Here is a 25,444-nt window from a genome sequence, read left to right as displayed (position 1 = left end):
AATAGTACAGACTAATCCTTGTTCCATTTCAACCAGTTATGGAGGATGCATAAACATGGAGATACCAATAATTAGCCAAGAGGATGGAACCTTACATTTAATCCATTTGCAGCTGAATTGCTATAACCAATTATCCGTTTCACAGAAGCTTCAGCCAATTCTACAACTACCAGCCATTATGTAGGGATGAAATTGCATGAATTTCAGCTTAGATTCAGCTTTAATTTCTTCTTAAGGATAAGAACCCTAATTCTCTTCTGCTATACGGAACGCAAGATTCAGTGTTAGTAGACAACAGATCAGAAACAGATATCTGGAACACAAATTCAATTTGCTTGAATTCCGTTCCAAATTTTCACAAATTACATGAATCCTATCAGAGAATCACCAAATCCTAAATTAAGCCCTCTCGCCTCTAATTCTCCTAGCGAGTTGAATATCCTTAGGCATAATAGTAACTCTCTTCGCATGAATAGCACAAAGATTCGTATCCTCAAACAACCCTACCAGGTACGCCTCGGCGGCTTCCTGAAGAGCCGCAACGGCGCTGCTCTGAAACCGAAGATCGGTTTTGAAATCCTGAGCGATCTCCCTCACTAGCCTCTGAAACGGAAGCTTCCTGATCAGAAGCTCCGTGCTCTTTTGGTACTTCCTGATCTCCCTCAGCGCCACCGTTCCTGGCCTGAATCTGTGCGGCTTCTTCACTCCTCCGGTCGCCGGAGCCGACTTCCTCGCCGCCTTAGTCGCCAACTGCTTCCTAGGCGCCTTTCCTCCCGTCGATTTCCTTGCTGTTTGCTTTGTTCTCGCCATCTTCTTCCAAGGAATTCGATCTTCTTGATAACTTTCCTGATTAACAGAGATTCACGATTGAATTTCTCGATGAACCTTGAGAGATTTCAGAATTGAAGAAGTCTGAATGATGAAAGGCGAGGAGTTTTGGTGTATTTATAGGAGGGGTTTTTGAAGAGGCGGGAAAGTTTTTGGTAAGTGTTTTGGTTTGGAGTCAATCTGGACCGTTGAATTTGACTGCTTATGAACGGCTGTTGTTTTGTGTCACGCGGATCGCGATCTGCGTGATATTTGTGAACCAACGGGATTTCAGATGTCACATCATGTTCATAATTAGTAATTTTTTATTATTTTAAATTATAAATTAAAGTTTTTATTTGGAACTTACCATTTAAAATATTTTTTTCCTTTTCAATTTATACCTTATAAGTCTTTTATTTATTTAAAATATATTGTTTTAGGATTATTAGATATAAATTTTAATTTTATATTTATTAGTTCAATTAATTTTTAGAAATTTTTCGTAAATAGGCGACAAAATTAAAAAATTTTATTGAACATAGATCCATTAAATACAAAGTTTAAGGACCAATTAAACATTTTCAAAATTTACGATCAATCCCCTTTGTTGAATATAGGATTTGATAGGATTTGGAGAACTTTAAAGTCGCATTTATGGTCGATCCTTTGTTGTAACAGTAGACACATGTACTATCTGAAAAAGAAAAGAGTGCGTATGAATAAATATAAAAATATTAGATACGTACCTCAACTTGCAAAGCTGCAATTACTTAGAAATAACGTAAGAATAATATGTTAATTTCTCTTTACAGTCATACCTAATCCACAATAATTGGAGGCTTTGAACGCGAGCTACAACGACTCAGCTCGAGATGCAACAACAACTACCTTGAATACTGATTAACCACAGAGATGAGACTGAGAAGGCAACCGTTTACAGGCACATGGTTCAGACATACGACAGATGAACAAAGAGATGTGACAGAACAACTACGAATAGACAAAGTCAATAGCGATGAAACGACCGATCAACGAGGGAGAGGCCGGGCTTTGAGTTAATCTAGCTAGGACAATGAATTTAAACTCACTTTGTTAGCGTTTTGGGTCATTGATAGCCATCTGCATCCCAAAAATTATGAACAGTCACAACTAATTGAGGCCAAAACGGTATCAATTGCATCAAGAACAACGGCTTTCAAAAGCACATTGATCAATACATTATCTACACTGACATTGTTACAAACCTGTCCTAGGTATCAAAGGCACCATCTTATGTGGGTATGGAAGCTATAATATCATATGATTAGAGGCTAACAATGAAGAACAAAATGGCATTTTAATTTAATATCAGGAAGCACTTGAATTTTCATCACAATTGTTCCACCAAAAGCTAACACTAAAGCTAGTGGTTAAGGATCGACCATAGTGCCACCATTTTGGTGGGATATAAAGCATCTCCCCTTCCTCTAGAATGCAGTCCACAAATTCCAAGTCCACCACCTTTCCAAACTCTTTCTCGTCGATGTTGTCGAGATCGACCTTCAAAGTAAGACTTATACTGTGAGCACGAATCGATCTGTTCGTCGTTGTAAAAGCTAAAAACATAAACGTTTGTCTTATCAGATTGGTTTACCTGGCTGGAATTGCAAAGCATAGTTCCAGTGTTATACGGGTAAAGTTCTTCGGATAACGACGCATCGTATAGCCTAATGTACTTTTTGCCTAAAACCTGTGCATGAAGAGATGGGAGATTAGCTTAGTATCAAAAGTATTCGACTAACCACAATTTCTTGGTTGAAAAATGGTCTAAAAGTGTAACAGTCCCACCGCTAGCAGATATTGTCCTCTTTGGGCTTTTCCTTTCGGACTACCCTCAAGATTTTAAAACGCGTATGTTAGGGAGAAGTTTCCACACTATTATAAACAATGTTTTGTTCTCTTCTCCAATCGATGTAGGATCTCACAATCCACCTCCTTTGGGGGCCCAGCGTCCTCGCTGACACACCGCCCAGAGTCTGGCTTTGATACCATTTGTAACAACCCAAGCCCACCGCTAGCAAATGTTGTCCTTTTGGACTTTCCCTTTCGGACTCCCCCTCAAAGTTTTAAAATGCGTATGCTAGAGAGAGTTTCCACACCCTTATAAGGATTGTTTCGTTCTCCTCTCCAACCGACATGAGATCTCATAATCCACCTCCCTTGTGGACCCAACGTCCTCGCTGGCACATAGCCCGGTGTTTTGTATTGATACCATTTGTAACAACCCAAGCCCACCACTAGCCGATATTGTCCTTTTTAGGCTTTCCCTCTCAGACTCCCCCTTCTAGTTTTAAAACGCGTATGCTAGGGAGAGGTTTCCATACTCTTATAAGGAATGTTTCGTTCTCCTCTCCAACCGATGTAGGATCTCACAATTCACCCTCCTTGGGAGCCCAGCGTCCTCGCTGACACATCGCCTGGTGTCTGGTTTTGACACCATTTGTAACAGCGCGAGTCCATAGCTAGCAGATATTGCCATTTTTGGGCTTTCCCTACTGAGCTTCCCCTCAAGATTTTAAAACGCGTCTACTAGAGAGAGGTTTCTACACCCTTATAAGGAATATTTCGTTCTCCTCACAATTCACCCCCCTTGGAAGCCCAATGTCCAGTGTCTAGCTCTGATACCATTTGTAATAGCCCAAGCTCACCGTTAGCCGATATTATTCTCTTTGGGCTTTCCCATTCAGGCTTCCCCTCAAGGTAAAACGCGTCTGGTAGAGAGAGGTTTCCACACCCTTATAAGGAATGTTTCATTCTTCTCTCCAACCGATATGGGATCTCACAAAAAGTACAAACCTGAGCTACCATGTTGTGATGAGGATCATGGTGTAAAGGCGTAACTATCCCAGCTGGTCCAAACCAAGCATTAAGAGACCTTAGCTCCCCACCACCGACAGAACAATAATCAGGAACACAAATGTCGTCCCTAAGCTCATTTATCTGTCTTTGAAGAAAGGAAAGTACTGAATAACACGCACAAACATGCATGGATACATATACAGAGTATAAAATGGTACATGCCTGGTCAAATAATGGATGGTGAGCAAGGTATGTGATATGATGAGAAGGATCATTGGACTGAATCCTGTCAAGAAATTGGGAAAATGTAATGAGCTGTTGTTTCCATTGTGGGCGTAAATAGTTGTTCCCAACCTGAAAAGCATCAAAGCTTTACAAGTCTTCAGTTCAGAGGTGGAAAATCTATTGAGTTCCAATATCAAGTCAGCAGGAGACAGCAGGAGTTAAGCTACAATACAAACAAACAATGACAAACATAGATGAACAACAAGAAAGAACTTCTATATGTGTGATTCTAGTAACAACCAACTTCAGTGTAATTGTCTCAAAAAAAACCTTAATGCACAATTTTGGATACAAATCAAATGATAGGCTTCCTCTCAAGGTTTTAAAACGCGTTTGATAGAGAGGTTTCCACACCCTTATGAGATCTCATAATCCACTTTCTTGGGAGCTTAGCATCCTCGCTGGCACACCGCCCGGTGTTTGGATCTGATACCATTTGAAACAGCTCAAGCCCACCGCTAGCAGATATTGTCCTCTTTGGGTTTTTCCTTTCGGGATTCCCCTCGAAGTTTTAAAAAGCATATGGTAGAGTGAGAGGTTTCCACACCCTTATAAGCAATGTTTCGTTCTCCTCTCCGACTTATGTGGGATCTCACAATCCACCCCCTTGGGGGCCCAGTGTCCTCACTGACACAGCGCCTGGTGTTTGGCTCTAATACCATTTGTAACGGCCCAAGTTCAATGCTAGTAGATATTGCCCTATTTGGGCTTTCACTTGCAGGTTTCTCCTTAAAGTTCTAAAACATGTTTGGTAGGGAGAGGTTTCCACACCCTTATAAGGAATGCATCGTTCTCCTCTCCAACCAATGTGGGATCTCACAATCCACCCCCTTAGGGCTCAACTTCCTCGCTAGCACACCGTCCGATGTCTAGCTCTGATACCATTTGTAACAGCCTAAGCCCACCGCTAGCATATATTGTTTTTTTGGGCTTTCCCCTACGAACTTTCCCTCAAATTTTAAAACGTGTATGGTAGGGAGAGCTTTCCACACCCTTATAAGCAATGCTTCGTTCTCCTCTCCAACCAATGTGGGATCTCATGATCCACCCCTTTGGGAGGCCAGCGTCCACGCTAGCAAACCGCCCAGTGTCTAGCTCTAATACTATTTGTAACAGCCAAGCCCACCGCTAGTAAATATTGTCCTCTTTGGGTTTTCCCTTCCGAGTTTAGGTTTTAAACACATCCGGTAAGGAGACGTTTCCTCTCCAATCCACGTAGAATCTCACAATCCAATACTATCCAACATACGGATAACGATAATAAACAAACAAACAGATAAAGAAATCACCTCAACAGGAATTGTCCGATCACCAGCAACCCTATGTAAGTAATCCAAGCTCTTCCACTTCGTCCTAGCAGGCCAATGCGCCATACCATCACTAACAATAACAGGGAAACCTGGTTGGAAATATTCACGCAAGAATCCCTCCAGAGATAAACCAGACATCTTCACAACCATCTTATTAGTAAGAGACTTTACAGGCAAATCCCAAGCAACCTATGTGTCAAAGGAACCCATTGTTAGTGTGGGATGAATGATTATGGGTTTATAATCAAATAGTACTCTCTTCATTGATATGAGGCCTTTTGGGAAAGCCGAGCTTATGCTGAAAGTGGACAATATCATACCATTGTGAACACTTAGAACATCTTTTGGAGTTGAATTGGAAACATGGATTATATGATGAAAGAATCTCACCTCTTTATTACACTCATCACAACCCAACGAGCTCTCCATTAGACCATCCTCCGCCGCAACATCCAAAACCCTAACAATCCTGGCCTCAGCAGAGACCTTAGCAATGGCAGAATCCAAATCACTCCTCAAACGCGAACCACCCATGATCAGACCCATATCCAAAACCCTTAGAGCCTCCTTAAACTCTCCGCCAGCAAAATGGAGCCTCGCCAAGTAAAGGCAAGCCATGGAGTAGGCATCACGCCAGATTGGGAGAACAGAGGATGAGGGGCCAGAGTGAAGTTGCTCCCAGGCCATATCGGCGGCGGTTTCGGCAGCGCATGAGTCTCCGGCAGCTGCGAGAGCCGCCATGGTGACGAAGGCGTAGCCACCTTGGTCGGAGATTGAGTGGAGCAAGGAGGGGTGTTGGGCGTCGAGAAGAGGGGTTTCGAAATGGTAGGATGAAGGGGTTTGTTTAGATTCCGATGAAGACATGGTTGATCAACAGAAAAAGGGTCGCTGTTGCAGAATCGAAGAAGAAGAAGAAGAACGGAATTGAACTGAACTGAGCTGAGCTGAGCTGAGCTGAACTCTGTCGGAGAGGCTTTTATGGAAGTGTGATATTTAGCGGTTAAAGATATTTTAGTCGGTGGGGTAACGCAAAACTCACTTTTATTTATTTATTTATTTATTAAGCAACTAAATATCTCCCCAATAAATTAATAAGCTTTTTTTATTATTATTAATTTATTGAACGCTAAGGAGTAAATGAAGAGAGATTTACCTGTTCTTGCAACAAAAACGTGAGATTTTTCAACGTTATCGTTTTTCTTGAACCCATCTCCTTGTCAGCGCTATTATTACACATTTTGGAACCATACTAAACTCGTTGAGTTCACCTTCATCTTCCCAGAACAATGGTCGTGTTAATGCTCTGCGTGTTTGCTCACTTTTCGTAAGCTAGATCGAAGGTCTCTGTTTCATTAGCATTTATGTCTGACGAGACAAAACCGTTCATCGTCCATCATTTTCTCTCTGCATTTCGTGTTTTCTTTTGTTACAGGTGAGATGTGAGAGCTTACTGAAGTGTAGGACTTCAGATATTGTCGTGGGTTCGTCGGAGGTGACCATCCAAATTATTTATATATATATATAAAAAGAGTGTTTCCACCCATGAATATGATATTGTTAGATATAACATAAAAACATAAATTAAAATATCCTCCTCTTATTTTTCTTTTCTTATTTATTTATTTATATTAAATATTAAGAATCTGAAAATATCAAGTAAGTGCATCAAAATGTTTTGAGGTTTCCACGTGTCAATTTAAGATGACAAGAAATGACACGTATGTAATTGTTGGGTGAGTAAGAGAGGTACACGTAGGTGTAGAAGAGAGAGAAAAGACAAAGAAAAATATCATTGAGAAGTCAAAATCTAATGTCTATTTCCACAACTAAAAGTAACCAATCATAATTCACAAAATAAAATCAAAATCCCTTTCATTTGAAAAGAAAAAAAAAAAATAATAACCAATCATTGATAGAGGAAAAAAGGTCAAGTTGTCGCCTCCTCATTCGAAAACTCATTGGGTCGGGTTGATAGAAAAAAAAATTCGTTGGGTCGGATTGATATGTTAGACTAAATTTAATTGTTCGAGTTGTAACTTTTTTTTTTTTATAACTGTAAGGTTGATGAGATCTTATATCAGTTAGAGAGAGGAACGAAACATTTCTTTTATAAGGGTGTGGAAACATCTCCCTAATAGACGTGTTTTAAAACCGTAAGATTGATGACGATATGTAATGGGTCAAAACGGACAATATTTGCTAACAATGATCCTGAGCTGTTACAAATGGTATCAGAGTCAAACAATGGGGGTGTACTAGTGAGGAGGTTGACTCCCAAGAAAGGTAGATTGTGAGATCTCACATCAGTTCGAGAGGGGAACTAAACATTCATGGCAAGGGCGTGAAAACTTCTCATTTCCAAACTCGTTTTAAAACCACGAGACTGACGATAATACGTAACATATCAAAATTAAATCGAACAATATTTGGTATCTGGTGGGCTTAGGCAGTTACAATGTATATGTATAAAAGCAAGTCACAAGACACAACAAAGGTAATGACAGGTATTCAATATTAGACAACTGAGGGAGCTCCACGTCAGAGGAGACAAAAATATCTAGCAAATTATAAAATATTTTGGAATAGCCACGTGTCAAAATACATGTCTGTGTTGGATGATTGAGAGATGTCCACGTCAGAAAATATCATTTTTAGAAGCTAAAATTTAATGCCTATTATTTAAAAAAACAATTATAGAACTAACCGAGTTTAATTTTATGCCTCCTCAATTTTAATTTAGTTTCATTTGGTTTTAATATTAATTTTTTTTAATTATTTTACAATTAAAATTAATACCATATTGTAATTTTGTATATAGATGACTATATATATATATAGTTTCGTTGAACTCTATTGAGTGGAGTAAATAAATAAAGGGTAAAAATTTCAAATGACCGAACATAAAATTGAGTTAAACTCAACTCAACTCCACACAACCCAACTCATTGACCGAGCACGTCTTAGCAGTCATTTTCTCATGATTTTTACTTTTTGTATTTCAAAAAGCCTCATATTAATAGAGACAATTTCCTTACTAATATACCCACGACTTCACTAACAATCTTCACTAGCAATCACGAGAACAAGTGCATCAAGGTGAAAGAGGAAGCAACCCTCGACTCACCAAATTGGTCCTTCACCTCCTTGCACCTCCAAAACAAGTGCATCGAGGTCTCAGACTTATAGTGACAAAGCGGACACAATAATGATTTCTTGAGATCTTGTACATCCATTCATATTTATCTTTAAACATAAGGGTAATGTTTCTAGGTTTTACTAGTCTAGATGTGCAACTAGTTAACCTTTATTTAACAAACTATGGTACATATGTGAGTCCGTTAAACTAAATAACTCACCACGGGAGGTTAGTTGATAATCCTCTAGTTGCTCCAAATTTCAAAGCACCGCTAACTGGTTTTCCCTTTTCGGTACATGGATCTCCACCATGGTATGATATTGTCCATTTTGAGCTTAAGCTCTCGTGACCTTGCTTTGGGCTTCCCCAAAAGGCTTCATACCAATGAAGATACTAATTATTGCTTATAAACCCATGATCATTTCCTAAATTAGCTAATGTGGGACTCCATCCCAATAATCCTCAACAAAACTGTCATAGAAATCGCTTAACCAAAGAATGGGAGCTCATAAACCCTTAAATCCTCGAGAGAAGGTGAGAAATAGCCGATGGCTGCAAAATGATTGAAAAGAAGTGGAAAATGAGATGAAAAAGTGGGAAAAGAAGACGAAAAAGGTATAGAATTACGGGAAATCAGATGCAAGCGAGAAATCGTGGCTTACCCACTTGTCGTGTTTAGGCGTGAAATCGCAAACAACACATTTTAGACGAGTATGACAAAAATCATTCTCACCCATTTAATTGACTAACGTTCTTATCAACTATGGCTCTTCCAACTAATGTTTGCATAAGTGAACCCTTTGAACTTCACTAGAAGCTTTTGAACGTCACATCGTGGCTAATTACCCACATGTCGTGTTCTTTTGACAAGGATCTCTTCTACTTCTTTTTTGAAGCAATTATTATCTTGATAATTGAATCCTATAAAATGTTTTTCAAACCTTCTAAATAACTTCGACGAATCCTTTGTATTTTCACAAGTCGATGATCTATATTTCCTAAAATTAAAACGATTTTGATTTCAGTTTGATCGAAACTTTGTCTTTAGCTTGAAACTCTAGTGGTCGGGTTTTCTAATCGACCGATTTCTTCAACAACCTTGATGATTTCTCTAAATAAATACAAAGTACCTTGAAAATTTATCTCCATTCTTTGACGAAGTTGTAGGCTTGGAGATTCTATCGAACATACCTGTGATCGAATATGTTAAATATTAATTTAAATACTCCAAATTTAATATATTTTTCATTTTTTCTTATTAATATGTCTAATCAAATATTAATTGGAACATTTTAAATTAAATAAATTTTCTCCTTTACCGCCTTTAATTATACAAAATTAATCAAAATTTTTAATTAATCAATTTTTATTTCTTAACAATAGGTCACACCACCATAAACGTAGAGTTGCACTCTTATGCACAACCATTACAATCAAGTTGATCTTTCGCGAATTGTTTGTAATTACAGTTGGGTCAAAGTTAATTTTACTTTTGTAATTGCATCTTACACCTTAAGTACTACTTATCCTGATAAGGAATCACTCCAAGAGAAAGTAAGATTCAATTACCTTGTTGATCAAAATCTAAAAGCAAGAACATTTGTTTGAGATTTGAATAACTTTACAAACAAGATTGATGCTCGAATGATTCTAAACATACAATCTAAACCGCGTAGAATTGCAAAGAAACTTAGCCATTGGTTAAAAGAAAGCACAAATGCTCTTTTGACACTTGAGTCACCATAGAGCCTCTACTGAGGCCTCCTTCCCTTAAGCCCTGAAACAAAATACACACTCTTTTGTTCGTCACGAGTCATTTTGATTTCACCTTCGAAACTTACAATTTTTTTGTTCAACACTTGAGGATTTTACTGATATGGCTAAGTTAAGTCAAGGGAAGGAACTCCTAATTATTGTGACAGGTGTCCTAGATTTTTAGTTAATGAAATAGGATGAAAGTAACTTTGTTGGAAAGCTGGTAGAAAGGGACCAAGTTGAATTGAGTTACCTACAAAAACTTTAAACTCATGATAATTTGGAAACTAACTCGGAGAAGACAAGTTGCAGGTCAACATGTGTCGCGTAGAGAGGGGACTAATGCGTCCGGCACTGTTTAGGACATGTGTCAACATAGGATTGGGGCGTGCATCTGTCGATAAAAGGAGTCATGTGTCCACATTTGGTAATTTGCGAAGAATACACGAGACTAGGAATCAAATATGCGCCGTGTGACTCAATGGACCAATCAAAAGACGCCACGTGTTGCAATAGTAGCATGGTTGACCCTCTCCTCGGTGCGTGTGTAACGTGGGCCGCCTCCTACGCGTGTAGGCTGTGTAAAGTGCGTGAGACTGGTATTTTCACTCGTTTGATTATTTTCTTCCCGATTTTGACCGTCTTATTTTGACTTGAATTAGGGCCTACTAGAGAATTTTTAGTAAATTTTGAGTCCCTAATAAATGGAAAAGCTGGCTCGAAAAGGCACGCGTCTCCATGTAAATAGTCATTTGGACTTTCTTCAAGTAATACTTGTCGGGATTACTAGGACGTGCTAGCATACGAGTATATATTGGCTTAGGTGGTTAGAATATGCATGTTTAGGACTCTGGAAGGACAATTCTGGACGAGAATGAATGGTCTGTTAAGGAAAATTGCTGAAATGCCCATTGGATGTGGTTTTGAGGAGCATGTTGATTTTAACGCTTTCCACTAAGGTAGGAAGGGAATATGCATGATTAGGACTCTAGAAGGATAATTTTGGATGAGGATGAATAGTATGTTATGAAAAATAGCGAAAATGACTCATGGATGAGATTCTCAAATGCATGACGGTTTTAATTCTTTCCGCTAAGTAGGAAGGAGGATGAAATCTTGTGTTATGTTCTCGGGTGATTGAGGGATGTTCTCTCCCTGTTGAGCTTGCATGAATGTTTAGATTATGGTTTGTGTACTTTAGGTGATTGATAGAAATATCTCCGTAATAACTATGCATGAATATACTATGTTAAGAATAGAGCGCTAGAGCTAGGCTGGTTTCATGTGATCTAGGACATTAGTTTTTCAGTAGACCGAGCACCATAGGTTTGTGAGTAGCGATTAGAGGTCTAAACCTTAGTGCTCCCAAGAATTGGATTAGCACCTAGGAGCTAGTCTTGAAATGTGAGATTAAGTTTAAACAACCTAGACACTCCTAAGAATCTAGTAAACCTCTACAACAAGGACGATTAAGAAAACATAACAAGCCTAGTAGTAATGCGACGGTGTCATCCGAGTTTTCGCCTCCTATCTCCTCTGGTGCACCCTTAGCGCTAGTAGCACCCTGCCAAGCGATAGAAGTATAGAAGTAGTACCATCGAGCCAGACCCAGACCAAATACTGTAGCACGTCAAGGCGACCAGGTACCTTTATTCGGTGGAAATGACGAGGGGTCTCCTAAACAGGGCCTTTGTGTTGTAAAACAGTCCTAAGAGGGGGCGTGCGATCGTGTAGATAACCTAGTAACTAACAAGTAGACGAGGTTGCTCCCCTAGACTCAGGGTGTTTCTATGGCTTTGTGGAAGGTTCTACCAGTTAAGTTTATCTTCTACAGATGATGCGTACATCAACTAGATGCCATACTGTCATCACAAATTAGATGGGGTTGCGCCTCAACCTAGAAGTAAGCTGCTTATTGAGTATTTTTATACTCATCATTTTCAACATTTCTTTTAAGATATTTGTTGGTTGTCGGTCAAGGTGGAGGAGTACTCGAGAGTTGTGCAGTCATAGCGGGGGTCGTCCCAGACATCAGTCTAGCTCGTGTAATTTGAGTCTTTTATATTTTGTTTGAAATTGTACCTCAAACCCCTTACCCGTTTGTAATAAACTTGAATAGCACCTCCTTATTGCGCAAAATTTTACCATATTTTCACACTTTATTATATTTACTTTTGCTTTCGTCTTTTCGAGTAAAGATATACAAGAAAAAAGAAAAACACTAAAATGTCTTATCATTCGACAGATAAATGTTTTGTTTGTCTAACCGACCAAAATGTTTGGTTTAAAAGTTCCAAACAAAGTTGCTATCATAGATGATGATATAGAAAATAAGGATAAAGTGAATGAATGGCTGCGATTTGAGGAACTTTACAGCCGTTCATTTAAATAAACAGATCATGTGTAATGTGGACACTTGTATAGTAGGAGGCAATGGTTTTTGTCCAAATTATCTCTCGGTTTGTGTCACGTGTCACGTGTCACGACCTGATTTTGAAGCTTCGAAAATCTAACCGTGACTAAAAAAACAAGACAAAAGAAAATAAAAGTAAAGTAAAAGAAAACAAATAAGAACAAAATACATTAAAACTTTGCACAATTTTAATACCAACAACACCACAAGTTAAAAATAAATCCAAATCTAACAAGAAGTTAGTGTTGTGTTCGAGTTTATCCCAAACGGAGAAAGGGTTTGGGATATAAATTCAAACAATTTTATAAAACACCACTAAAATACACACACGGATTGATGCCCTAACGACCCCTTCTTTGACAATACAACATTTGGAAAAGAAATGAAAAATGGGTGAGTATAAAAATGCTCAGTAAGCAACCTACTTGTATGCTCTCACCGCATCGTTATCCTAATAAATTACCGTATACTTTTTTCTAGACTCTAGGAAGTTCGGGCTTAGTTCTACAACCATTTGAGCTGGAAATTCGAACGGATATCTTACATATCACAGGCCCTGTCGGGGTCTGAAAGTTGTTTACTAGGTCCTATCACTACGAGACTACTAGATGGCGAGTCCCATCTCGAGATGAACTAACTTTTCTATTCTCATACTTAGAAAACTTGCATCACCACAGTAGTGAACGATTGGTGACATGGGTTGATGCGTGACCTCATCAAATCTCATAGGACAATATAACATTTTGTCTAAACACATACGTGTAAGGTTAACTGGCAACTCTTTCACGGAAAAAATCATACAATCAAAGACTATTGTAAGTTGTCATGCATATGTATTGTCGTAACTCTCATTTAGTTCATAACCCTTGATGGTTCATATTCTCATTTATTTTGGTTATTAACTCTCATATGACTCATATTCTCATTTATTGGGTTCATATACGAGAATTAATATTGCTATTCTTATATAAAAGCTTGTCTAGCATTATTTTGAGGTTTGGAGTCATTTCCCATTTTGTATTTGTCTAGCAATTAGGAGGAATTTTGTAAGAGAGACTCTACAGTGTGAGAGTGTGAGAGATACATTTGTAAACACTTTGGTTATAACGATTGGGTACCTCCTGTAGATGCAAGAGAGTTTCTTCTCTCCGAACCACGTAAATCTTTGTGTCTCTTTGTTTAATAGTCTGTTTATTGGTGCGTGAGTGTGATCGACCTTGCATCCGCGGATGCAACTACTACAACAAACGAATATCATAACATTTTGGATGTGACATTACGACACAAACACTTGGAAGCAAAGGAGGCCATTCATGGGTAATAATTCCAAATTTTATAGATAAAACTTTTGTCTAGATTGTTCGTCCAACTAAATCACAAATGTGGATCACAAATTCATAACACAAACAAAACCAGATGGAGAAAACTACTACACAAAAAATCAAAATAAAAAAAAAAAAAAGAAAGAAAATTAAACAGACCCTCCCCTCATAACCAAATATTCATTCATTACGTACACACATCTCTTGACCTTGAGCCTTATAAAAAGGAGTAAACGGCAGGCTACAATCCACCACAAAGAACCATAAACCCTTTCATCTCAAACCCTCTCCAAAGATAAGAGCAGCCAAACCCTTCTCTCCATCCTCAATGGATGACGGTAAATGAACTATTTTCATTTCTTTTTCTTCCTCCAAACTCTCTCCAAAGATTTTTTTTTTTTTTTTTCTTTTTGTGTTTCTTATGTGCTAAATTACAACGTTGGTTTGATGCTTGACTCGTTATCTTCTTTGATATTTCATAAACGCTTTAAAACTACTATGGTAGTGAAAATACATTAGAAGTTTGGCCTATTAGGTATTGAGTTAGCATCACGGTTTTAAAACGCGTCTTATAGGGAGAAGTTTCCACACCTTTGTAAGAAATGCTTTGTTCCCCTCTCCAACTGATGTGAGATCTCGCAATTCGAACCCATTAGGGACCAACGTTCTCACTAGCACACCGCCCGGTGTTTGGCTTTGATACCATTTCTAACCGCCGAAACCCACCACTAGCAGATATTATCCTCTTTGGGCTTTCCCTTCCGTACTTTCTCTCAAGGTTTTTAAAATGTGTCTACTACGAAGAGGGTCTAGCCCTACTCCGACCATTGTCTAGCACTATCCAGTGACTGTCTCTAATACCATTTGTAACAGCCTAAATCTATCACTAGCAGATATTGTCCGCTTTAGCCCGTTACGTTTCGCTATCAGCCTCATGATTTTAAAACGCGTCTACTAAAGGGAGCTTTCCGTACTTTCTCTCAAGGTTTTTAAAATGTGTCTACAACGAAGAGGGTCTACCCTACTTCGACCAGTGTCTCGCACTATCCGATGACTCCCTCTAATACAATTTGTAACAGCCTAAACCTAACACTAACAGATAATTGTCCGCTTTAGCCCGTTACGTTTTGCTATCGGCCTCATAATTTAAAACTCGTCTACTAGAGGGAGCTTTTCGAATGATTCGTTCCTTTCTTCAATAGACGTGGGATCTCACAGAATAGAAACAAAAATTGAATCTCAAACTCAATATTCTAGGTCACCACCATACTCATTCTAGGCACGCCCATTAAAAATTATAAAGGAAACATTCTACTCCATGCCTAAATTTGAAACATTTATGAAATATCTTACAAAAATAAGTTGTGAGCTAAATTATTTACCCTTTTTTATGCTATTTAATATGGAATAAACCTTCAATTACAAAACAAAACAAACATAATACAAAACATTAATTTTCAAAGATGCATATAGTTTTCTTTCCTAAACTTTGTGCTTCCTTTGTTTGCAGTGGTCAATAACAACAGCCAGCGTATGGACATGATCAGGCGAAGCAGCTTTCCCGAGGACTTCATATTCGGTACAGCATCTTCAGCTTACCAGGTTGAAGAAGAGTTGCATATATTGTTTTAAGGTTTACAAATAATAAATTAAGAACAAAGAATGATTTTGAATTGTTATGTTTTGTTTAGTATGAAGGTGATGCTTTTAAGGATGGTAAAGGGCCAAGTACATGGGATGCCTACACTCACCAACATCCAGGTATGTCTCTCTCTCTCAATGTTGTTTTTTTGTTGAATTGGACACAAATTCGTTGAGGATTATTGGGAGAGTCGAAATGATCATGGGTTTATAAGCGGGAATACTATCTCCATTGGTATGAAGTCTTTTGGGGAAACCCAAAGCAAAGCCACGAGAGCTTATGCTCAAAGTGGACAATATCATACTATTGTGGAGAGTCGTGATTCCTACCTAATAGAATTATGTGTCTGAATGTTGTTTTATTTGTTAAAATTTCAGAGAGGATTGTTGATCATAGCAATGGAGACAAAGCTGTTGATGAGTATCATCGCTATAAGGAAGATGTTGCCCTGATGAAGAACATAGGTTTTGGTGTTTATCGATTCTCAATCGCATGGACAAGAATTTTGCCGTGTAAGAACTTAAAAGGAAGAATTAAACTAATCCATATGCTTAATTTTATGAACACTAATGTTGTTAAAATATTGTTGTCAGTGGGAAAGCTTAGTGGGGGAGTGAACAAAGATGGAATAGAGTACTACCATAATCTCATCGATGAGCTGCTTGCAAATGGTGCCTTCTTCTTCTTCTTCTATTCTTTCTTTAATCTCAATCATTATCTTAACCAAGTTCTATTAATCTCAAAATAGGTCATATTTCCATTTGTAGGCATCAAACCCTATGTCACACTTTTTCATTGGGATGTTCCTGAAGCTTTAGAAATTGAATATGGTGGCTTCTTGAATCGCCAAATTGTGTAAGTCAAATTTTTAGAATATAAATGTAAAGAATATGGTGGCTTCTATGAAAGGACAATAAAATGAAATCATTGTCGTGAACGACAATGTGAGATCCCACATCGGTTGGAGAAGGGAATGAAATATTCCTTATAAGGGTGTGGAAACCTTTCCAGATGTGTTTTAAAATCGTGAGATTGACGGCAATGTGTAACGGGCAAAAGTGGATAATATCTGCTAGTGGTTGGCTTGAGCTGTTATGAATGGTATCAGAGCCAAACACTAGGCGGTGTGCAAGCGAAGACACTGGTCCCCAAGAGGGGTGGATTGTGAGATCCCACATGGGTTAAAGAATGGAACAAAACATTCCTTATAAGGGTATGAAAACCTCTAAATGTACTCATGTAGGTTGGAGAAGGGAACGAAACATTCCTTATAAGGGTGTAGAAACCTCTCCCTTGGAACAAAACATTCCTCATAAGGGTATGGAAACCTCTGAATGTATCCACATCGATTGGAGAAGGGAACGAAACATTCCTTATAAGGGTTCCCTCACAGACGTGTTTTAAAAGGGTATGGAAACCTCACAGGGTGTTTAAAAGGGTATGGAAACCTCTAAATGAAGCATTCCTTATAAGGGTGTGGAAACCTCTTCCTCGTAGACATGTTTTAAAACCATGAGGCTAACGGCGATGTATAACGAGCCAAAATGGATAATATCTGTTAGCAGTAGGCTTGGGCTATTACAATCAGAGCCAGACACTGGGTGATGTGCCAACGAGGACGCTGGGTCAAGTGGGTGGATTGTGAGATCCTACATCGGTTGGAAAGGTGAACGAAGCATTTCTTATAAGAGTGTAGAAACCTCTCACTAGCAGACACGTTTTAAAATCGTGAGGCTGACAGAGATATTTAACCCGCCAAAGTGGAAAATATCTGCTAGCGGGGGATTTAAACTGTTATAAAAAAAAGAAAAAAAAAAACTAATGGTCGAAACTATTTGCAGAGAACATTTTCAAGAGTTTGCTGAGCTTTGTTTCAAGGAGTTTGGAAAGAAAGTGAAACATTGGATTACCTTAAATGAACAATTCATCTTCACCTTCAAAAGTTATGTTATTGGAGAATATGCTGAAGGTAGGGGTGCAGAATGGGACAAATCTCATTTTCTTGGTGGTAATTAGGGCACTGAACCATACACTGTTGGTCACAACTTAATTCTTGCACACGCTGCAGCTGTCAATGTTTACCAGACCAAATATCAGGTTCTCCTTGCTCTCTATGATTGTTTTTGTTGAGGGTTTGTGTGAGATCCGGAGAACGAAACATTTTTTATAAGAGTGTGAAAAACTCTTCAAAGCACACGAAATTTTAAAAACTTTGAGGGGAAACCCGAAAGGAAAAACCCAAAGAAGACAATATCGGCTTGCAGTGGGCTTAGACTGTTACAAATGGTTTTAGAGCCAAACATTGGGCGGTGTGCCAGTAAGAATGCTGAGCCTCGTAGGGGGGTGGACACCAGACGGTGTGCTAGCGGGGACGCTGGGCCCTGAAAGGGTGTGGATTGTGAGATCCCACATCCACCGGGCGGTGTGCCAACAAGGACGCTGAGCCCTTAGAGGGGTGGACACCTGGCAGTGTGCAAGCGAGGACGCTGGGCCCCGAAAGGGGGTGAATTGTGAGATCCCACATCGGTTGGAGAGGGGAACAAAATGTGTAAACCTCTCCCTATCAGACTTAGGCTGTTACAAATGGTATCAGAGCCAAACACCAGACGGTGTGCCAGCAAGGACGTTGAGCCCCATAGGGGGTGGACACCGAACGATGTGCCAGCGAGGACGCTGGGCCACGAAAGGGAGTGGACTGTGAGATCCCACATTAGTTGGAGAGGGGAACAAAATGTGGAAACCTCTCCCTAACAGGCTTAGGCTGTTACAAATGGTATCAGAGCCAGACACCAGGCGGTGTGTCAACAAGGACGATGAGCCCGCAAGGGGGTGGACACCGAACGATGTGCCAGCGAAGACGCTGGGCTTCGAAAGGAGTCGATTGTGAGATTTCACATCGGTTGGAGAGGGGAACAAAAAATGAAAACGTCTCCCTAAAAGATAGGAACAAAACATTTTTTATAAAAGTGTGATTTACCTAAAATAAGTAACACTTGTTAAATGGGGTCATAGGAAGACCAAAAGGGTGAGATTGGCATCACATTAGAATCAACGTGGTATGTACCATATTCAGACTCTGAGGCTGACAAAAAAGCTAGAGATCGGGCTTTTGATTTTTCACTTGGTTGGTAAGTAAATATTAACCTCCATGAATTCATTACTTCTTTCATTAAGTCCTCTTTAGACTTTCTCTTCCGATCTTTCTTCATAGTTTTAAAATACGTATGCCAGAGAGAGATTTTCACACCCTTATGAAGAATGCTTTGTTCCCTTCTCCAATCGATGTGGGATCTCACAACTAATTGTGAGATCTCATATCGATTGGAGAGAGGAACAAGTGCTAGCGAGGGATATTGGACTCCGAAGGTGATGGATTGTGAGATCTCACATCGATTAGAGAGGAAAACAAGTGTCAACGAGGACGCTGGGCCCCGAAGAGAGGTGGAACCTGAGCTCCCACATCAATTAGAGAGAGAAACGAAACATCTTTTATAAATATGTGAAAACCTCTCTCTAGCATACTCGTTTTAAAACCATGATAGAAAATTCGAAAAGGAAATCCCATAGAAGACAATATCGGCTAAAAGTGGACTTCATTTGTTCTATTATATCATTTTTTTACAAAGATATGACCAAATTAAATGCATTTAGGTTCTTAAATCCAATCGTTTATGGAGATTATCCACAAAGCATGAGAGATTTGGTGGGGAGGAGATTGCCCACATTCACAAAGGACGAAACCACTTTCATCATGAACTCCTTTGATTTTCTTGGCATAAACTATTACACAGCTAATTATGCAAAAGACAATCCCAGTGACGTTCATCCAGCCCAAAGCTATTTGAATGATATTCATGCAACTCTTTCAAGTATGCACTCTTTCAAATATACATTTTAGTTCATCTATACTATGACATATCTATTCTATAATTTGACTTTTTATATAATATCTTTGCATTGTAGCGGATCGTGATGGGGTCTCGATTGGTCCAAAGGTAATAGCGTTCAAACTTTCTTGAAGAATTATAACAATACTAGTGTACACATTGTTCTTTTGTTATGCTTTTCAAAATTTAAATTAATTTTATGCCAATCTAATAATTTGCTAGTGTTCATAATGGTGTAGGTGAGTTCATCGTCTTGGCTAGCCGTTTATCCACATGGATTAAAAGAATTGTTGATATATATAAAGGAAAAATACAACGATCCCGTTATTTACATTACAGAAAATGGTATTGACAAGAATTTTATAATGTAATTGTATGAAAATAAAAAAAAAAAATTATATTTCATTTGTTGATTATTTAAACTTTACTATGACAGGATACCTTGACTATGATAGCCCGAACGTTGACGAATTATTAAGAGACGAGGGCAGGGTCAAATATTTTCATGATCATCTCTATTATCTTTATGAAGCAATCGAGTAAGTAACAAACCAAAGGATTAAACTATTAAAACATTTTCATAACTTCTGTGCCTACTCTTTCAACCATAGTTGATTATAATTATGTTACATTTTGGAAAATATTGTAGAGCTGGGGTGAAGGTTCGTGGATATTTTGCATGGTCATTATTAGACAATTTTGAATGGGCAAATGGATACTCCATGCGCTTTGGTCTCACCTATGTTGATTTCAAGAACGATTTGACGAGAACGCAGAAAGACTCAGCAAAATGGTTCCACAATTTTCTCACGACCTGAAAATGGTACACAAATCTTCTATGTTATATGCTCTATTATCATGTTTGTGTTTTGTTATTGCAACCTTCTAGAGCACTTACTACTCGTAGAAGAAACTAAATAAATTGCAATAACAAATGAATTTATCGTTGATGAAGTAACTTTATGTTTACTACCGATGGTATGAAGTAAAATAAATTTCTCATCTCTTTTCTAGATGGCTGACTATGTAACGACCCAAAATTTTCTACTTAATTTAAGGTCGCTACTGGTACCATAAACATTAAATGCGGGAGACTTCGTTAAAATTCCATAAAACATAACCTTTATCTTAAAACACAGCCATGGACTTACGTGTTTCGAAAACATCTTTAAAACGACACAACAAAAGACCCGAAATAAAATAAATAAGCGTTTAAGTTTAAAACATCCTATTCTATCCTAAGTCTAAGAAAATAAATACCACTATCCTATGCATGTGCCATGATCTCGAGTTGCGATGCAGTCGTCAGCCGTATAGGAATGCCTTGCCTTAACCTTAAAAACGTAGTAGTACATGGCTTGAGTATTTAAAGAAATACTCAGTAAGTGACCCCACTATTGGGGTTAAATGCAACAATCACATGCAATGAAATGATGGGACCTATCTTTCGTTTCGTTTCGTTTCGTTTTCGTTTCGTTTTCCCTACAGTGTAATCCTAACAGATAATCGTGGACGTGTACCATATACTCTACACGCAGCCCATACGTGCGAGTATGGGCTCACCAGCTAGTTCGCACACCGCTGGGCCACTGTCCCTAGTCGGTGGGCATGCTCTGGGAGCCCTTATACCGGGACCCGTTAAAACTAGAACCGTCACGGCAGCGCTATGCAAAGCATAACGATCGTTGTCCTGCCATTGGATGTACGCGTCCGTACCCTCGTGATGGGATAGGGGTATCCCCCAAATGCATGAGTACACAATATGCATGAGGTCCCACTAGTCCTACAGTTATCATTAATGAACATAAACCCCTGTCACGTTTTCATGCTTACATGTCATTCTCATTCTCATTTCTTTACATATCATACATATTCCTAACGGGGTTATGTTTCATGCAATTTACCGTATTTCATGTCATACAATTCATGCAGTTACATTCAAATATTCATACAAACAAGCCATAATCGTTCAAGGACCACACATCGTTACATGCATTACACATCACATCAGACTAAAAGCATACATTCACGTTCACATAACTATGTACTTAAGCACAATAATCTAGCATACAATGCATCATATCATAAACAAGTCATAACGTAAACACTTCATAATTATATCGTTCTCTAACTTACCATAGCCTTAACGTTCTTATACCTATCACAGACATATCATTACGTAAAGTACCTTAGTCATATCATCACCAGAACGTATCCTAACGCCATCGTTCTATCAATCTATCACAAACCTATCCCTTTCTACCCATACCCTAACCGTATTCTTTCATCAATCTCTCCTATCCATAGCACTCCGGTATGTAACCTAACCTTAACATTTCATGAACGTATCTTACTCCTATCGTTACTTTTCGTTTTGTGCATCCTTCTCGTATTCTATCTCAAACATCTCCTAGAGCACATCGTACCATAATTATTATCATACAATCCACATATTATAACATAACATAACATAACATATAGGAAGCATATCGATCCACACTATGATTCTCTTTAAATTTCCTTTGTGGAGTATCCATTTGTCCGTTCAAAGTTGTCTAATATCATTATATTTTATAATTTGGATATTGTAATTTGGCTCTGTCTAATATCATTATATTGTAGAATCGTGACGAGGTCTGATATTACGATCCACAAAATTGAAGAAAATAAAATTGATTTATATAACACACCAAATATAAGATAAGAGAATTTAAGCATAGAGATATACACAGAAAAAGAGTTCACGTCAATTATTGGTTCGATGTATAAAGTTAAGATTGTATGACAAACCAACATTATAACGTGATAGAAAAAAAGCATATCTAGGTGCTTAGGAAATTGCGAAACCACTTTGCTGAGTCTTTAGGGATTCTCTTCAAGCCGTTCTTGTAATCAATGTAGACGACACCGAAGCGTATGGTAAATCCACGCGACCATTCAAAAACGTCCAATAATGACCATGCAAAGTATCCCTTTACTCTTACACCAGCGCTACAACATTGTTCAAAATAAGATTTAGCGCCCAACATAATTCTAAAAATGTATTCTTTCATCCCTAGTTACTTACTTGATTGATTCGTGTAGATTCTTGAGATGATCATGAAAGTATTTTACTCGAACAACGTCTTTAATTAGTTCATCAACTTTGAGGCTATTAAAGTCGGGCGATCCTGGAATGCAAGATTTGATTCATGAATAGAGTAATAAGATATGCATTTTCATTTTTGTGTTCAAAATGATGTAAAATGTGATTTTCATACCATTTTCTGTGATGTAGATAACCGGATTTTTATAAACGTTCTTTATAAAGATCATCAATTTTTTTAATCCTACTGGATAAGCTGCAAGCCAAGACGAGACATTCACCTGTAAAGGCGTGGATTACAAATCATTAAAGTAATCATTGAAAAATCAATATAGTTAAGAATGCATTATTGAAGGGACGTTTGCACATTAAACGATTACCTTTGGACCAATTGAGACTCCATCACGATCACCTACAATACCAACCCATTTTTACACAAAGTCAAATTAAATATAGCATGAGGAAAAAATGGTTATACTTTTAGGTTATTTTAGAAAGATTTAGACTATTACAAAGTATTTTTTTATTTAATTTAAAAGTACATTAAGTTCGTACGTGTAAGAGTGGCGCGAATATCGTTCACATAGCTCGTGTTTGCACTAGTTGCATTGGGATCGAATTTGGCATAATTAGCTGTATAGTAGTTTATGCCAATAAAATCATAAGAATTTGAGATCAAATTTCTTTGTTCGTTTGTGAATTTAGGCAATCTCTCCTTCACAAGAGTTCTCATGCTGGTTGGATAATCTCCATAGACGAGAGGATGCAAGAACCTACAATATTACTCAATTAATTAATTTTGGAACATGGATATAATTTGTTTTTTTGGAAATTTTAAGGTAGTACTATGTATCAATTTACTTACCAACCAAGAGAAAAATCAAGAGCTCGACTCGTAGCTTCTTTGTCTGCTTTAGCATCGGAATATGGGGCAAACCAATTCGAATACAATGTGACGCCAATTTCACCTTTTTGGTGTGCCTACGTGTAAATGTATGTGTTAGCAGATATTATCTATTTTGGTCAATTACGTATCATCATCAACCTCACAATTTTAAAATGTATCTATTAGAAAAAAGTTTTCTACACTTTTATAAAGAATATTTCGTTCTCCTATTCAACCGATGTGGGATCTCACAGCTATTATAGTAATTAAGAGATAACCTGAAATTTAGTCTTGTAAACTTTGACCGCGGTAGCATGAGCTAGAATTTGATTGTGACCAACAATGTATGGTTCAGTTGCAGAATCTCCACCAAGACAATTAAATGGTTGCCAAGAAGAGCATCTCCCAGGCGCAAAATGTCCAAACACGTAACCATTTTTGATGAAGATGTATTGTTCGTTGAAGGTGATCCAATGCTTCACTCTATCTCCAAACTCCTCGAAGCAAAGTTCAGCATAATCTCGAAAATCATTTCTGCAATGAATTTCTATAATCAATACTGAGCTATGTTCATATTGGTAAATATTATCGATTGATAATACCATCTTGACATTTTTTATTATTATATAATAGTGGTAGAAATCAAAATAAGTTACTCACATAACTCGATCATCCATGAACCCTTGATATTCATCTTGTAAAGCTTGGGGAAGATCCCAATGAAAAAGTGTGACATAGGGTTTAATGCCTACAAATGTTGTGATAATATGTTCACTAAATTTCATCAAAATGTTTGAAAGAATCAATAAGATTAACCAAATATTGTGATGATACCAACCATGGGCAAGGAGCTCATTGATGAGGTTATTGTAGTATTCAATTCCTTCCTTATTCACCCCACCACTAAGTTTTCCCTCTACATTAATAAAGAACTATTAAGTATTTGTAATTAATAAAATGATGTTTAAATTTCTTACTTGGCAAAACCCTAGGCCAACTGATCGAGAATCGGTAGGCATCAAAACCTATCCGTTTCATAATGGCAACATCTTCCTGTAATGTACATATGAAGAACTATTAATCAGTTTCACGTTATAAAAAAGAGCCCACAAACACCAAGGTAAATGATTTTATTGTTAGAACGCCTGAAGAACAAGCTAGATGTTATGAGTCGAGTTGTTGCACTAACCTTGTAATGATGGTACGAATTAGTAGCAATATCTCCGTTACTCCGATCCGCAATTCTCTCTACAATTTCCCAAAAACAATGCAACTTAATTTTTCTAATATCTTCTCGAGAGAGAGAAGGAAAGAACCTGAATGTTGGTGAGTGTAGGTATCCCAAATACTTGCACCCTTTCCATACTTAAAAGCAGCACCTTCATACTGAACAAAGTTCATAAAGAAACAACATGACATCAATGTTTATGCATTTTGGAGAATCAAAATGAAAAAATGAACAGCTTTTTTGGCTCACCTGATAAGAAGAAGAGGAAGAACCAAAAACAAAGCCTTTAGGAAAGCTGCTTCGCCTTACAGCATCGATGGGATGGCTTGGCTCAACGGCGGCCTTTGAGACCACTACAATGACAAGCATACAAGCAAGAGAGAGGAGGTTTGAGGTATGCTTGGAAGCCATCGTTATCAATGGGTATTGGTTTGATAGTTGAGACTTCCACTACTCTCTAACTAGCTTTATATAGAGACCTTGGGAGAGAGTTTTAGATGGTTACCATCTACTCTTCTTCATCATCTGAAGACAATTTTAAAATAACAAAATTGTATTTCATATTTTAGTATATGTTTTCCATAGTAAATTTGAAAATTAGATTCAAATTGAAGCGGATGTGAGCGTTAGGTTGAATATAACTAGTAATAATTAATTTATGAATCGGTTTTACATTACAAATTTTATATAAGTATTGTTTTACAATATTATTGTGAGATCTCATATCGGTTGGAAAGTGGAAGATCTCATCTAGGTTGGAAAGGAGAATTAAACATTTTTTATAAGTGTGTGGAGGAGGAGAAGTAAACATTTTTTATCTTGAGGGGAAGCTCGAAAAGGAAAACCC

General features: G+C 38.0%; 3 protein-coding genes and 1 pseudogene across 8 annotated transcripts; 1 reads left to right on the top strand and 3 right to left on the bottom strand.

Moving 5' to 3' along the window:
* Nucleotides 1-192: 192 nt before the first annotated feature.
* On the bottom strand, nt 193-935 carry LOC111779857 (histone H3.2). Its single transcript, XM_023660034.2, has one exon. It carries the CDS (start codon nt 808-810, stop codon nt 400-402), a length of 411 nt encoding a protein of 136 aa, XP_023515802.1. The 5' UTR covers nt 811-935; the 3' UTR covers nt 193-399.
* Nucleotides 936-1,963: 1,028 nt separating this feature from the next.
* Nucleotides 1,964-6,245, bottom strand: LOC111779856 (lysine-specific demethylase JMJ30). Of its 3 annotated transcripts, none has more exons than XM_087119360.1 (6): nt 5,634-6,245; nt 5,223-5,432; nt 3,871-4,002; nt 3,646-3,789; nt 2,481-2,539; nt 1,964-2,405 (listed from the first exon to the last, which is right to left on the bottom strand). In XM_087119360.1, exons 1-6 carry the CDS (start codon nt 6,105-6,107, stop codon nt 2,213-2,215), a joined length of 1,212 nt encoding a protein of 403 aa, XP_086975486.1. In that variant the 5' UTR covers nt 6,108-6,245; the 3' UTR covers nt 1,964-2,212. The 3 variants fall into 3 exon arrangements, with proteins under 3 accessions (XP_086975486.1, XP_023515800.2, XP_086975487.1); XM_023660032.2 differs by having other exon boundaries at nt 1,964-2,349; nt 2,444-2,539; nt 5,634-6,242; XM_087119361.1 differs by lacking the exon at nt 2,481-2,539 and having other exon boundaries at nt 2,128-2,405.
* Nucleotides 6,246-14,152: 7,907 nt separating this feature from the next.
* LOC111780479 (beta-glucosidase 24-like) lies at nt 14,153-20,411 on the top strand (annotated as a pseudogene). Its single transcript, XR_015413598.1, has 13 exons — nt 14,153-14,207; nt 15,380-15,471; nt 15,561-15,630; nt 15,889-16,023; nt 16,105-16,182; nt 16,279-16,366; nt 17,353-17,608; nt 18,524-18,639; nt 19,163-19,380; nt 19,475-19,506; nt 19,638-19,743; nt 19,835-19,937; nt 20,048-20,411. The product of XR_015413598.1 is annotated as a beta-glucosidase 24-like (transcript).
* A 1,644-nt stretch (nt 20,412-22,055) lies between these two features.
* Nucleotides 22,056-25,110, bottom strand: LOC111780501 (beta-glucosidase 12). Of its 3 annotated transcripts, none has more exons than XM_023660925.2 (13): nt 24,847-25,110; nt 24,686-24,755; nt 24,559-24,617; nt 24,347-24,422; nt 24,208-24,285; nt 24,030-24,117; nt 23,648-23,903; nt 23,349-23,464; nt 23,039-23,256; nt 22,864-22,895; nt 22,659-22,764; nt 22,466-22,568; nt 22,056-22,389 (listed from the first exon to the last, which is right to left on the bottom strand). In XM_023660925.2, the coding sequence occupies exons 1-13, from the start codon at nt 25,006-25,008 to the stop codon at nt 22,221-22,223; spliced, it is 1,533 nt and encodes a 510-aa protein (XP_023516693.2). In that variant the 5' UTR covers nt 25,009-25,110; the 3' UTR covers nt 22,056-22,220. The 3 variants fall into 3 exon arrangements, with proteins under 3 accessions (XP_023516693.2, XP_023516694.2, XP_023516695.2); XM_023660926.2 differs by having other exon boundaries at nt 24,395-24,422; XM_023660927.2 differs by lacking the exons at nt 24,347-24,422; nt 24,559-24,617.
* Nucleotides 25,111-25,444: the final 334 nt, after the last annotated feature.

The sequence above is a fragment of the Cucurbita pepo genome, chromosome 18 (assembly GCF_057944985.1).
Source record: "Cucurbita pepo subsp. pepo isolate OVF chromosome 18, ASM5794498v1, whole genome shotgun sequence".
Lineage (NCBI taxonomy): Eukaryota > Viridiplantae > Streptophyta > Magnoliopsida > Cucurbitales > Cucurbitaceae > Cucurbita > Cucurbita pepo.
This window is presented reverse-complemented; position numbering and strand designations above follow the sequence as displayed.

What these genes read in the sequence shown, in the direction of transcription:
- LOC111779856 (XM_023660032.2), bottom strand. Translation starts at nt 6,107, where the DNA reads ATGTCTTCATCGGAATCTAAACAAACCCCTTCATCCTACCATTTCGAA. An exon ending in ACCATCCATTATTTGACCAG is followed by an intron (nt 3,790 to 3,870) that starts GCATGTACCATT and finishes CTTCAAAGACAG; the next exon opens with ATAAATGAGCTTAGGGACGA. An exon ending in TGCTTTGCAATTCCAGCCAG is followed by an intron (nt 2,350 to 2,443) that starts GTAAACCAATCT and finishes CTTACTTTGAAG; the next exon opens with GTCGATCTCGACAACATCGA.
- LOC111780501 (XM_023660925.2), bottom strand. Translation starts at nt 25,008, where the DNA reads ATGGCTTCCAAGCATACCTCAAACCTCCTCTCTCTTGCTTGTATGCTT. An exon ending in CTTCCTCTTCTTCTTATCAG is followed by an intron (nt 24,756 to 24,846) that starts GTGAGCCAAAAA and finishes AACTTTGTTCAG; the next exon opens with TATGAAGGTGCTGCTTTTAA. An exon ending in TATTCGCGCCACTCTTACAC is followed by an intron (nt 22,896 to 23,038) that starts GTACGAACTTAA and finishes TTGGTATTGTAG; the next exon opens with GTGATCGTGATGGAGTCTCA.
- LOC111779857 (XM_023660034.2), bottom strand. Translation starts at nt 810, where the DNA reads ATGGCGAGAACAAAGCAAACAGCAAGGAAATCGACGGGAGGAAAGGCG.